Source organism: Mastigoproctus giganteus, chromosome 13 (assembly GCF_048544385.1).
Source record: "Mastigoproctus giganteus isolate SK-2022 chromosome 13, ASM4854438v1, whole genome shotgun sequence".
NCBI lineage: Eukaryota > Metazoa > Arthropoda > Arachnida > Uropygi > Thelyphonidae > Mastigoproctus > Mastigoproctus giganteus.
This window is the reverse complement of record NC_143587.1, coordinates 124,574,621-124,587,969: the sequence shown is the minus strand read 5'-3', so window position 1 is coordinate 124,587,969 and position 13,349 is coordinate 124,574,621. Positions and strand designations below refer to the sequence as shown.

At 39.6% G+C, this 13,349-nt stretch overlaps 1 protein-coding gene across 6 annotated transcripts in view; it reads right to left on the bottom strand.

Annotated features, from left to right (window-relative positions):
- The window catches only part of CSN1b (COP9 signalosome subunit 1b), a 400,996-nt gene that overhangs the window by 315,855 nt on the left and 71,792 nt on the right, over positions 1 to 13,349 (bottom strand). For all 6 annotated transcript variants that reach the window (XR_016547831.1, XM_090387802.1, XM_090387801.1 and 3 more), the window contains exon 3: positions 3,774 to 3,955. Coding sequence is in view for 5 of the 6 variants with exons in the window: in XM_090387802.1 (XP_090243928.1) it covers positions 3,774 to 3,955 (182 nt within the window). In the remaining variant the exon portion in view is untranslated. The remainder of the gene's footprint in view (positions 1 to 3,773; positions 3,956 to 13,349) is intronic.

The following is a 13,349-nucleotide window of genomic DNA, read 5'->3' as shown; positions in this document are numbered from 1 at the left end:
TGAAAAAAATTCTACCCCTTGAGCCTTGCACAATCTTTCCAGGGCCGAATTGATTGACAAGGCTCTCATCATATACTCCCTCCTATCGTGTCTGGGCAGAATTGCAGACACTTTCAAATTCAACCCTACTTCACGGCTTTTTTTCAACAGTGACCTGTACTTGTTAAGTAATTCTGCCAGTCTCCTACTCTTAATATCATTAGTGCCAACGTATACAACTATATCACCTTTTGTGCCCTTAAAAGATGATATCTGCTCTACAACGTCATCAACCTTTGCCCCTGGCAGACATACCCTGGTCCTGTTCCACCTATCCTTTTTACACAATATATTTCCCGTTTCCCTGACAATAGAGTGACCAACAACTACTAGTTCCTTTGGGACCAGCGCAATCTGCCTTGGGAGTTGCCGCTGTGTTGCGTGATGACCAAGTGCAAGCTCTGGCGTTGATGTGGGCAGCTGAAAGCCTGATGGGCCCCTCAATTTAGATCTTTCGAGGGCATCCACCCTGTCCTTCAAACTCTCATATAGGCCCATAACAACGCTGAGTTGTCGCCTGATTTCCTTACACTCCTTACATTGCGCACACACAAAGACATCCCCAATGGCAATATCATGTTCCGTTCCAGATAGTTCGGCAAACATTTCACAAGTTGCACATTTTTTTAGGCTGTGATGCATTGGAGAATCGCCCCCCGCAGTTCTTCCCCGAGTCACAGCACTCTTGCCACTTTGTGCCCGTTGCTTTGCTGCTCTAGTTTGGTGGCATATACCTTATAATTGGTTATTGGCATATACCTTATAATCTGATGGGAGGCAGCAAATGAACCACTGAGGCTAATTATGAGAACATCACTGGACTCGGGAGTGATTCCGTTGGATTGAAAAAGTGCCAATGCATCTCCAATACATAAGGGCAGTTCTAAGACTGAAGTGGGAAATTCCTGGCCAGTTGGTCTAACTTCAGTATTTGAGAAAATCATGGAGACAATGATCAAGAGTGAAATTCAGGATCATTTAGACAGAAATGGAATTCTGAAGGATACTCAGTATGGTTTTGTAAAGGGAAAATCATGTTTAACAAATCTGCTTAGCTATTTTGACAGGGTCACTCAAGAGCTAGACTTAGCGAATAATTTCAACATTGCTTACTTGGATTTCAGCAAAACATTTGACTCATTCTCACATGAGTGGTTACTTCATAAGTTGGAACAGGATGGAATCATAGGAAAAATCCTTAGATGGATAGTTGGATGGCTTCAGGGCAGGAGGCAGAGGATTGTGATAAATGGTTATTCCTCGGATTAGGTTAATATAAGAAGTGGGGGTTCCCGAAGGATCACTATTAGGACCACTGCTGTTTATGATTTTCATTAATGAAGTCGATGAAGGGATAGAGGGCGTGATGTCTAAATTTGCGGATAATATAAAGATTTGTAGAGTGGTTAATGATCACCACCAAGCAGAGCTTCTTTAGAGTGACCTAGATAGACTTCAGAGATGGTCAGAAAAATGGCAGCTATGCTTTAATCCAGCAAAGTGTAAGGTAATGCACCTGAGGAACAGTAATCCCAGAATAACTTACACGCTTAGTGGAGTTGAACTAAAGCCAGTAGTGGAGGAAAAGGACTTGGGTATTACAATACAGTCAGACATGAAGTTCTCCGAGCATTGTAGACTGGTTGCAAGGAAGGCCCATGGTGTCCTATTGATGGTTTATCAAACAACTGCTAGTAGAGATAAGGAGATCATAATCCCATTATATAAGGCTATTGTAAGACCACACTTGTAATACTGTGTTCAAGTATGGAGACTGCACCTAAAGAAAGACATTGTACTTCTTGAAAGGGTCCAGAGATGGGTAACTCACCTGATGAGATCGGCAAAAGGGCGTCTATATAAGGAAAGGTTTCGAATATGTGGGTTGCAGAGCTTGGAAACTAGGCACCTTAGAGGAGACTTGATCAAGGTGTTTAAGGCACTGAGAGACATAAGTAAAATGAATGAGGATGAGATTTTCATGGTTATAAATGATTCTAGAACTAGGGGCCATAATTTCAAGTTACAGGGGGTGGGGGAGATGTTTAGACTGGATTTCAGGAAGTTTTATTTTAGTCAGCGAGTTATAAATTACTGGAATAAGTTACCTACATGGGTAGTAGAAGCTGACAGTTTGGGGAAATTCAAAGGTCAGCTGGATAATTACCTAAGGGAGGAGGGAAACATATAGGTTTTCTATTTCCCTTTCCCTTATTAATGACTATTTTTTAAAATTTTCTTCTTATTATTTTATTTATTTTTTGTTATTTTATTTTATTTATTTATTGTTTTTGGCTGGTGCAGCATAAGCCATAGGCTTCCTTGCACCAGGTGGCCACTGCTAATGTTGTTGTATGTTTTACAGTGCAAAGGCAGCTAAAGGCCATTATGTGCCCCCATTGCTAATACTGATATTAATTTTATTTTCAACCATAACATGCTTCCTTATAACGTGGGTGTTATTGTTTTCCCCGACACTGGATTTGCATCGAGGCTATACTGTACTTGCATTTATATTTAATTTTGTATCATTTATTTGTTTTCTTATAACCAAAAATAACATGTAAAACACAAGAAAACTTCTTAATTTAAAAAGTTTACTTATTATATTTTTAATCTTTTTATAAAAAATAAATAAAATTAATCAGATAAATCTATCTAAAAGTTCAAATATTGGAATGCTACAAACAGTATTAATAAAAAATCCAAAGGGAGTTTTCATTTGTGGAAAAAAAAAAGATTTTTTTTTTTTTTTCACAAATGAAAAAGGTTTAGAACAACCACTTTTCATAAAATAGGGAGCACAACTGCTCAGTTAACAATTTTAAAAAGGAAAAATAATGCAAGCAATATTGCTGGAAATTAAATTATACATTACTAAGCTTTTTGGAAGGTGAGGGACATGCTTCCATTAACCCTTCATCCATACTAGTGTCTGCCAAATGGCCTTTTGATTTTTTCAATTATTTTTTAAAATTTAGAAATAAAACCATATCCTACCACGTACCTTTCCACCAATATTTGCTAAATGATAATACTATATTTCCTGTTTTTGTTCCAATTTACTAGAACAGACAAAAACCATAATTTATCTAGCTACCACAATAATTTGGCTTTTTGTAACCATTTCTGAAAATTGCTTTTTTTTTTTTTTTTCTTTTTTTTTTTGCTGTATGAAAAGAAGGAAACTGAGGGGAAGGGGAATATTATAAAGGTGAGACATCAGAAGATACACAGCATAAGAAATTTCAAATAATGAGAAATGGGATAAAATCTGTAAATAGTAATTCACAAAAAGATAATTTTCAACTCAATAAAAAAAGCTAAAAATATATTTTTCTTAATAAATGCTCATGTTGTCTGCACCCTAAAGAGAACACACATGCTCCTGTTGCATGTGTTTTCTCTTTAGGGGCACAACCCAGAGGATCAAATGCACCTTTTAATACTGTTTATAAAATTTCAAGGTATATTTTTTAAATGAAGTATAGAAAAATACAATTGCCTTACACTTGATATTCCAGAGTGCAACATGAGCATAAGACAAGGAGTGCCTATGTGCATTTTTGCAAATTAGGTATATTCAAACATTTATCTTCTCGCGTAAAAACAATAAAAATATTATTTAACTTACAAACAGAAGAAACAGTTTAGATTCTAAGCATGAACATGGTAAACTAAATGCATGCCCACAGACAAAGCTATATATACATAACACATATACTAATGCTTACCCAGCAGCTTCTAATAATTTCCTATGTATTTGTTGATACATGTTAACATTGTAAGTGGTCTGAACATATGCAAGTGCCATTTTTAATGCTTCAATCCTAAGAGACAAACAGTGATCTGAGATGTATAATAATCGATATAACTTTGCCAAGCCCGTATAGCTATTAATGTATGCTTCCAAATCCTAATACAGTAGGTGGAGAGACAAGGAGAAAGTGGGGAGAAAAAAATGATTCAGAACAAATTTAAAAACATTCATTATTTCAAGTTAATTATATAAAGCAGAACCTCATAAATCTGGCATCCCTGCAACTTAAACATTTATGTGTTTCTGAAATCTAATACTGCACAGCTTTGTTAATAATAAAGGAAACAAGTCCTCAAACATAAAGAGTATGCAATGATCTGATAAGGGTGAAGCCAAGTAATCTTGCCACTATGGCAATTATAGTGTACCTTTCGCTTAGGGAAATTTTCCTGAACATCACAATGAAAGCTCTTAGTTTAAAAAAAAGAACAAAAAAAAAAAAAAAAAAGCAGTCATAATGGCAACTGTATTAATTGAGTGAATACAATCATGGGAAACTTTGCTACAGCACAAAGCAGCATATCCCCCCCCCCCCCACACACACAAGATATTAGAACTGTGTGAAAACAACACCATGGGAAACTTTTCCATAGCTTAAGGTAGCATGTTTCACAATAAATATATATACATAGAGTCGGCTCTGCATTAGCGAACCTTAATTTGCGGATAATATAAATTATTATCCGCAAATTAACTTAGGTAGAAAGGGACTGGTCTGTGACACTCATGAAAACTAAAAGCTGGGAATGGCTAATATAAGATTGTAGTTCATACACAGATGGTGATCAGTTTTTGAGTGTCTAGGAGGAAGAATGGGTCAGCATCAACATCTTTCTGACTTCGAACATGGAATGATTGCTGGAGGAAAGACATGTAGGTGTCAGTATCTCAACAGCAGCCAACATGATTAAGTGCTCCTGTTTTGTGACGTCATGGGTCTATCATGACCGGCTCAACAGGGTCAAACCACCATACAAAGGTCACATGCAGGACAATCAAGTGTGGTTGACTCTCATGATGAGCACTGTGTCTCATCTTGTAACACAGCACAGTAGTCTAGCTAACCACCCAGTACAATGTAGGAACAGAAAACCAATATACACTTGGACCATGCACTGGCCATTAGCTCATACAGACTATGGCAGTCGGCAGCCATAATGGGTAACCATGCTCTCTCTCTGAGACCCAAGAAACTGTGCATGTCTTGCTTGGCCTTGTCAGCACCAACACATGACCATCAATATGTGAAAATTTGTCACCTGGTCTGGTGAATCCAATTCCAAACTATCACGCTGATGGCATATCTGCATTTGGAGAGAGCAACATGATGACATGGCACTCGGATGCACTGTTGGTGTTCAGCATGCTGTACACAGGGTGACGTGTAATTACAGCCAGGTTATTTTAATTTCTGTTAAACTAACAGATCTGGTCTGTTCCAGGGAAAATAATGGGGTCTCTGGTTAAAGTTTGATTTTGATTTGATTTGATTTTTTATGGCGCATTGGCAGCTAAGGCCATAATGCGCCAAGTCCAATTTAAAATGCTACTAAACATTTTGGTAGCCAAGGCTACCACGTCAAGCAATTAATTTTTATGTAAAAAAGATACAAATTAAAAGCATAAAAAGTATAACACTTAGATCTTTGTATAAAAATTAAAAGATTGTAAAAATTTAAAAACGTCGGACATTATTTCTGTCACCTATTATCTGACTGAGTGTAAATGGCTCAGTCAAATTATTAAAAGCGGTAAAACACAAGCGTCATGCTTCTATAAAAACAGGACATTCTATTAAAATATGATGGACGGTTAAAATAATGTTACACGTCTCGCACATAGGTGGGTCATCCGCCCTCAGCAAGTAGGAATGGGTTAGATGACTATGACCTATGCGAAGCTGAGCAAGAACAACTTCCTCTGTTCGGACACTGCGTAGACTGGACTGCCATTGCATAATTACAGGCTTAATGTTATATAGTTTATTTGTGGCCTGTCCTTGCCAAGAATCTTGCCATTGGCAAAGTAATTTAGAACGTATTATTTGCCTGTAGTCTGTATAGGGGACTGACAGGCAATGATTATCCAGGGAAATGGCTGATTTGGCAGCGGCATCAGCCGATTCATTTCCCCGGATCCCAATGTGGCTTAAGATCCAGCAAAAGTGAATATCGAATTCTAATTTCATGAGAGAAAAAAGAATCTGCCGGATCCTGGACAGGATCGGATGAGGGTTAAAACTCACCGATACCAGAGCCTGTAACACGCTCGATGAATCGCAATAAATCATATACCTCTTGTAGTCGCGATTTTTAATGTGATCTAGGGCTGTTTGTATTGCATGCAACTCGGCAGTATAAATGCTAGTTTCTTGTGGGATCTTATAGGATAATGTTTTGTGAGGGAACACAACAGCAGATCCCACATAACATTCTAACTTTGAGCCATCTGTGTAGACTGGCAGAAAGTCAGAATACTGCTATGTGATGCAAAGAGTTGCTGGTAGACAGATGGCAGTTTAGTAGCCTTCTCAAAAATCTTAAGGGAGAAGTCGCAAGTTGGAAAATAAGCATGCCAGGGTGGAAAGAATTGCCTTGGTGACTGGGCAACATTGTCTACCGTCAAGATTAGTACGTTCAACAGCCCTTGGATCCGAATACCAAAAGGTTTGTTGGCAGTCCGACGGGTGTTAAAAAGGTTTTCCCAGCGCGGCTCAAAAACGGATGGCCACGTGGGATGATCGGGCAGGGATTTCAATTTGAAGGCGTACTGTAAGGACAACTGCTTACGTTGAAGAGACAGAGATGGTCCATTTGCTTCAACGTAAAGGCTTTGGACAGGAGATGTGCGAAATGCTCCAGTGGCTATCCGGATGGCCTGATGGTGGATTGGAGCTAACCACCGAAGTGCACTATCTCTTGCAGAACCATAAACCTGAGACCCATAATCGAGTTTCGAACGGACAAGTGCTCGGTAAAGACGAAGAAGGGTAGAACGATCTGCGCCCCATGAAGTTGACGAAAGGGCACGAAGGATGTTTAGCCCTTTAACACATCTTGTCCTCAGCTGACGAATATGTTGTAAAAATGTCAGCTTCTTGTCGAAGATAAGTCCAAGGAATTTGAATTCTGCTACAACTGGGATGTTATTTTGCCCAAGCCTTAATTCTGGGTCAGGATGAAGATTACGTTTGCGACAGAAGTGTACACAAACAGTCTTCTGTGATGAAAATCTGAACCCATTAGCCAAAGACCAAGCTGTAAGATGAATGGTTTTCTGCAGTTGCCTTTCAATGACCCTCATATTGCATGAATGACAAAATATAGCAAAGTCGTCAACACAGAGGGCGTTGTTTACAGTGGGTGGAAGTTGTTCTGTGATAGTTTATTTTGATTACGAAAAGCGTGACACTTAGAACGGATCCTTGTGGGACTCCCTCTTCCTGAGAGAAAACTCGAGAGAGGGTGGATCCTAAACGGACTTGAAATTGGTGATTCGAAAGAAAGTTTTTAATAAAAAGAGGAAGGTTACCTCTAAGACCAAAGTTATAGAGGTCTTTTAAAATTCCAAATCGCCAGGCTGTGTCGTACGCTTTTTCAATATCAAAGAAAACTGCTACCAAATGCTCGGATTTAACAAAAGCATCACGAATGGACATTTCCAATCGGATTAAATGATCCAGAGTGGCTCTATTTCTTTGGAAGCCGCACTGTGTCCTGGAAAGCAGACCGTTTGTTTCTAAATACCATACAAGTTGTGCATTAACCATTCTTTCCAGGACTTTGCACAAACAGCTTGTCACAGCAATAGGACGATAGTTACTTGGCTTGCTAAGATCTTTTCCTGGTTTTGGGAAAGCAAGGATGATAGCCCTTTGCCAGGAATCCGGAAATTGTTTGTGAAAAAAATTCTGTTAAACTGAATTAGAAGGTGATTCTTAGATTGTGGTGAGAGGTGTTTTAACATTTCGTAGTGGATGTCATCAGGCCCCACAGCACTTGCATGCATGAGAAAGAGTGCTGCATTTAGCTCTTCCTGTAAAAAGGGCTTGTTATACGATTCAAGCAATTTTGAAGAGAAGTTAGGTGGGGTTTTCTCAACTTTCTTTTTCAGGGCCAAAAACTCTGCAGGAAAAGATGTTATTGCAGAAATTTTTGCAAATGTTTCCCCTAGGCTATTTGCAACTGCAGTTCGATCTGCAATTGGGCATCCGTTGTGCTCGAGGATCACTGAAGGGCATGGTGAATATTTTCCCTTCATTTTCCGGATCTTATCCCAGACTACTTTTGAGCTAGCAGCCTGAGTTATGGAAGATGTAAAACGAACCCAAGATTTCCTTTGGCTCTGACGTCGTATATAACACGCTTTCGCATGTGCACGTTTGAATGATATTAAATTTTCAGTCGTGGGATATCGGCGGAATATCCTCTCTGGTTAAAGAAGTAATTCAGAACTGCCTAGTATTAGGTTTGGGGACTGTTTTCATGGTATGCCTTGGGTCCTCTGATCACCAATAATCAATGGCTCAGTTCAAACACCTGCCTTTCTATTATCACAGACCAAGTATACCCCCTTCATGGTGACAGTGTATATCCAGAAAACTCTAGTGTCTATCAACAAACTCACTATGGCACAATGCCCAGCAGGTTGCTAACTGGTTTCAGGAACATGACAATAAATTCTGTACTCTCCCCCCCCCCCCCATGACCAACAAACTCATCAAATCTCAACCCAATTGACCATGTCTGAGACCTAATGGAAAAGGACATTCAATGCTATAACCAACCACCTGGCAAAGGCAGGCATTACCAAACACACTGTGAATTCATAGATAACACTACCAAATGACACCAAGCAACACCTTAAGGAGTCCATACCAAAATGTGTATGGGCTGTATTAAGTGCAACAGGTGGGCCCCTCCCACAAGATATTAGGAAGGTGTTGCAGGTGTAGGTCTTTTCCTACAATCTTGATAGTGGACACCTGATGAAGACACCAGGGCTGTAAGTTAGGCAACAATATTCTTTTCTAGAATACTTGTATTTTTTTTTTTTTTTTAATATTTTGATTTATTTCATTTCCTTATACTTTCTTCATTCCTCCGCTATCTCTCTTCCATTTCTCTTTCTCTCTTTGAAGTTAAGCATAAGAAAGCACTTGGGATGGATGGAATCTATCCAGTTATATTAAGGGAGGCAGCAAAGGAAATAGGCAAATCCTTGGCCATAATTATGAGAGCATCCTTGTATTCAGGGAGGTCCTCACAGATGGAGATGTGCAAATGTATCCCCAATTCACACAGGGAAATCAAAGGGTGACATGTGTAATTACAGCCATGTTATTTTAATTTCTGTTAAACTAACAGATCTGGTCTGTAAAGGGAAAATAATGGCGTCTCTGGTTAAAGAAGTAATGCAGAACTGCCTAGACAGGAATGCAGTTATACTATTGGTCCTTGATGCTGTCGCAGAAAATCTGTCTACCTCAAAATAGGCTTAAAACCTGTCTACCTCATTTTGTCAAATCCCAGATATACCAGACAAGCTGTGCTTGCTACCTGGGAATCTAAAAAGTTGATGGAACGGATATTCGGGTCCACATGACACTCAAGACAAGTGGACCCAATTTCAGTGAGGTCCGGATGGTCTGTGAGAGCCATATCCTCTGCTGGCACCTTCACGATGGTGGGACTGTTAGTAATTCTGGATATAACCTTCATGCACTTGCACACTATGGGTGACCACCCAAGTGTGAACCACCATAAGTAGGGGTCAAGGTGTGAAACCCACACCACACGGAGGAATGCCGCCCCTCTGTGTTACCAGGCAATACTATGTGGTAGATGACTCTCATTAATTGCTGCAATACCACCACTTTGCTTATTGCAGGCTTGAAGTGGTGGAACCCATGTTAGCCTTCAGAACTAGGTTCCAGTCAACCCTTCCTTAACTCTTCAATCATGCAGTATGACTGATGTCTTTTTAGGTTATGATGACCAGCATGGCGAGATCCAAACTACCTTACATTTCAAGGGTACAGCTCTAAAATGGTGTATGCAGGCTGGCCGCTAGTTAGTACACTGGACCGAACCTATTGGTAACACTCTAGAAGGCTTCCAGACAAGCTAGTGTATAATCTTGCTACCTCTACTCTGCCAAATAGTGATTGGAGGGAGTCCGAGTAGTGTGTATGCAGGGGGAATTGCCGAGGCCACGTTATGTTATGGATCTGGGTATATTCTTACCATGCGTACGCAATACCCAAAATTTTCATTACTTCATATAACATGTCCGCTACCCCCACTTTTTCTTACTATTGAATACACCATGAATTGTCAAACTAATAGAACAAATATATCTGCGAAAAGATCCGAAACTCACAAACACTTCCTAGTTCATTTCACAAACATATGTGGTCTCAGTTCTAATCTCAATGATGTCCATTTCCACTACAATCTGCCAAACCCCAAGTACTTTTTCTGACAGAATCTAAATTATTGGTTGATTCAACAATTGCTCAACTCAGTTGCCAAAATTATTCACTGTATGATGCCTTTCATCTCAAAGGTCGAACTTGTGCAATATGTCTGTTCTGATATTCCCTGTCAGAGACTTGGTAATTTGGACTCTCCTCTTTTCGATCTTCTCTGGCTTAAAATCTGTCTACCTCATTTTGTCAAATTCATCTGTTGTCTCTACCGTTATCCCAACTCCATCATGGCACTTTTTGACTTCCTCTCTCTGCAACTTAACTTTCTCCACTCCAATTTTCCTAACAGTGAGGTAATTTTCCTCGGTAATTTTAATATTCACAACTCCGGCTGGCTTCCATTTTCTAGTCACACAAAGTCAGCTGGTCGAGATGCTGAGGCTTTTGCAATTACTAACGACCTCTCTCAGATTGTTGATTTACCTACCAGAATACAGGACAATCCTAACCATACAGCCAACAAACACACTTGATCTTTTACTCATAAACAGTCGAAGTGAGTGGTCCTTTAGGCACCCCAGATCACAACTTGGTGATTGTCTTTTGTCCAATGGAGCCTTTATCTCATGGTTATTCCCAACCTCCTGTTATTTGGCATTACAAGAATGCAAAATGAGATGACCTGCAAAATTTCTTTTCTTCTTTTCCTTGGTTGGATTACTGTTTCAAAACTTCTGAGGTTAACGTTTGCTCAAATCGTGTCAGTGAAATTATTCATGTAGGAATGGAATCCTTTATTCCACACTCCACTTTAAAATATTATCCTTAATCTCAACCTTGGTTTTCCAATAAATGTGCTAAAGCTGTTCAAGAGAAGAATGTTGCATATCATAATTGGCTTGATTCCAACTTTTCAGTTTCATTTTTGGGCAAAACTTGTGGCCAATAGCTTTGGCAAGAGACCAGAATGCTCGGCTACCATTAGGGAAAGACAAGTTTTCTATTCTTAGCCTGTTCAAAATCCAGTTTGGACTGATTAATAACTGCTTTACAATCTTCGCAAGCTTTGTTGTAGACAGAAAATGAAACTGAAAAGATAGAATCAAGCCAACTCTGTCAAAACCAGATGGTTCTATTATCACTTCAGCCAAGGATAAAGCCAACCTGCTAACATCCCATTTCTCTTCCAACTCATATATTAATGATCTTGATAAAACACCTCCCACCATTCTTGGCATGCTCCATTCAATGCCTCCTGTGGCCTTCCCTGAAAACGATGTCAGAATGATTTTGACGAATCTTGATGTTAAGAAAGCTCCAGGTCCGGATGGTATTTCTCCACTTGTTCTCAAAACCTGTGCTCATGAACTTACTCCTGTTCTTTGCTGCCTTTTTTCACTTTCTTATTCCAAAGGTATTTTCCCTTCTGCTTGGAAATTTTCTCATATCCAGGCAGTTCCTAAAAAGGGCAACAAATCCCTTCCATCCAATTATCGTCCCATTTGCAATTACTTCTACTCTTTCTAAAGTAATAGAGAAATCAATTAACCACCAACTCTTAAACTATCTATAAACCTTCAGTCTGACCAACGATCGCTTGTTTGTTTGTTATTTGGTTTTTAGGAGCATTAGCAACTAAGGCCATATTGCTCCGGGGATATGTCGTGGACATTCTCTGACCTTTCCGCATCCTCCGTATTTGGTGGGCACAGGCTCGAACCCCGGTCTAATCAAGAAGTGTGTGCTACGCACTGCTCCTGCCCACCTGGCTACGGAGGCGCCACCAATGATTACCAGTATGGATTCCATAAGTGTCGATCCACTGGTGATATTCTGGCTTATGTTACCCATTTATGGACAAATTCAATGGAAAAGTTGGGTGAAACACAAGCAGTTGTTCTTGACATCTCAAAGGCTTTCAATCGTGTTTGGCATAAAGGTCATCTAAACAAGCTTCCATCTGATGGTTTGCCAACTGTTTTTTGTAATTGGTTATCCAGTTTTCTCTCTGATCGCTCACAGAGGGTGATGGTAGATGGCTCTCTGTCTTCTAACTTCTCCACTAATGCAGGTGTCCCTCAAGGTTCAGTTCTTTCCCCCTTTTCCTCTTGTATATTAATGACCTTCTTTGATTGAAAGATAATCGTATCCATAGTTTTGCTGATGATAGAACATTGCATTCCACTTTCCAGTTTGAGAAACCTCACCCTGCTCAATCAGCTTCAACTTCTCAAATATATGCTACCAATCCCTTAAATGCCGATCTCCAGGTAATTCTCCAGTAGGGCAAAGACAACTCAGTTGATTTCAATCCTTCTAAAACTCAGTCCTGTCTTACATCTTGCAAAAAGGATTCTTCTGCTCCTATGCTTATCTTTGGTGACACTCCGATTTCTAGACAAGATGATATATCTCTTTTGGGGATTACCTGAATTCTAATCTCTCTGGGCACAAGCACATTACAAATATTGCTTCCTCTGCATCTAACAAACTTGGTTTTCTCTTTCGCTCTCGGCATTACTTTTCTTCCAAACAGCTATTCACTCTTTACAAATCGCAAATCCACCCTGCCATGGAATATTGTTCTCATATCTGGGGCAGTGCCCCCAAAACCTCTCTCAGGCTTCTAGACTCCATTCAGAAGAGGGCAATTAGGTTAATTAATGACTCATCGCTAACAGAGTCTCTCCACTCTCTGTCTCATAGATGTACTGTGTCTGCTGCATGCGTTTTCTACAGATACTTCCATGGGCATTGTTCTTCTGAATTGGCTTCTATAATTCCCACTCTCTCTTTCAAAACAATACGAACACGTGCTGCCAACATCAATTTACTGTCCAAGTTTTCATCCTCCTCATTTATTCATTCAACTGCCGTTTTCTGGAACAACCTTCCTTCATATTTATTTCCTGAAATTACAGTCTATAGAAGTTCAAAATGTCAACAAATATCTCCTTTTGTCTCAAACTCCAACCAATGCACGGTACTATATGTTCTAATACCTCTCGTGTTAAAAAAATACTACAGACAGCATGGGTTTGTTAAGGGAAAATCTTGTGT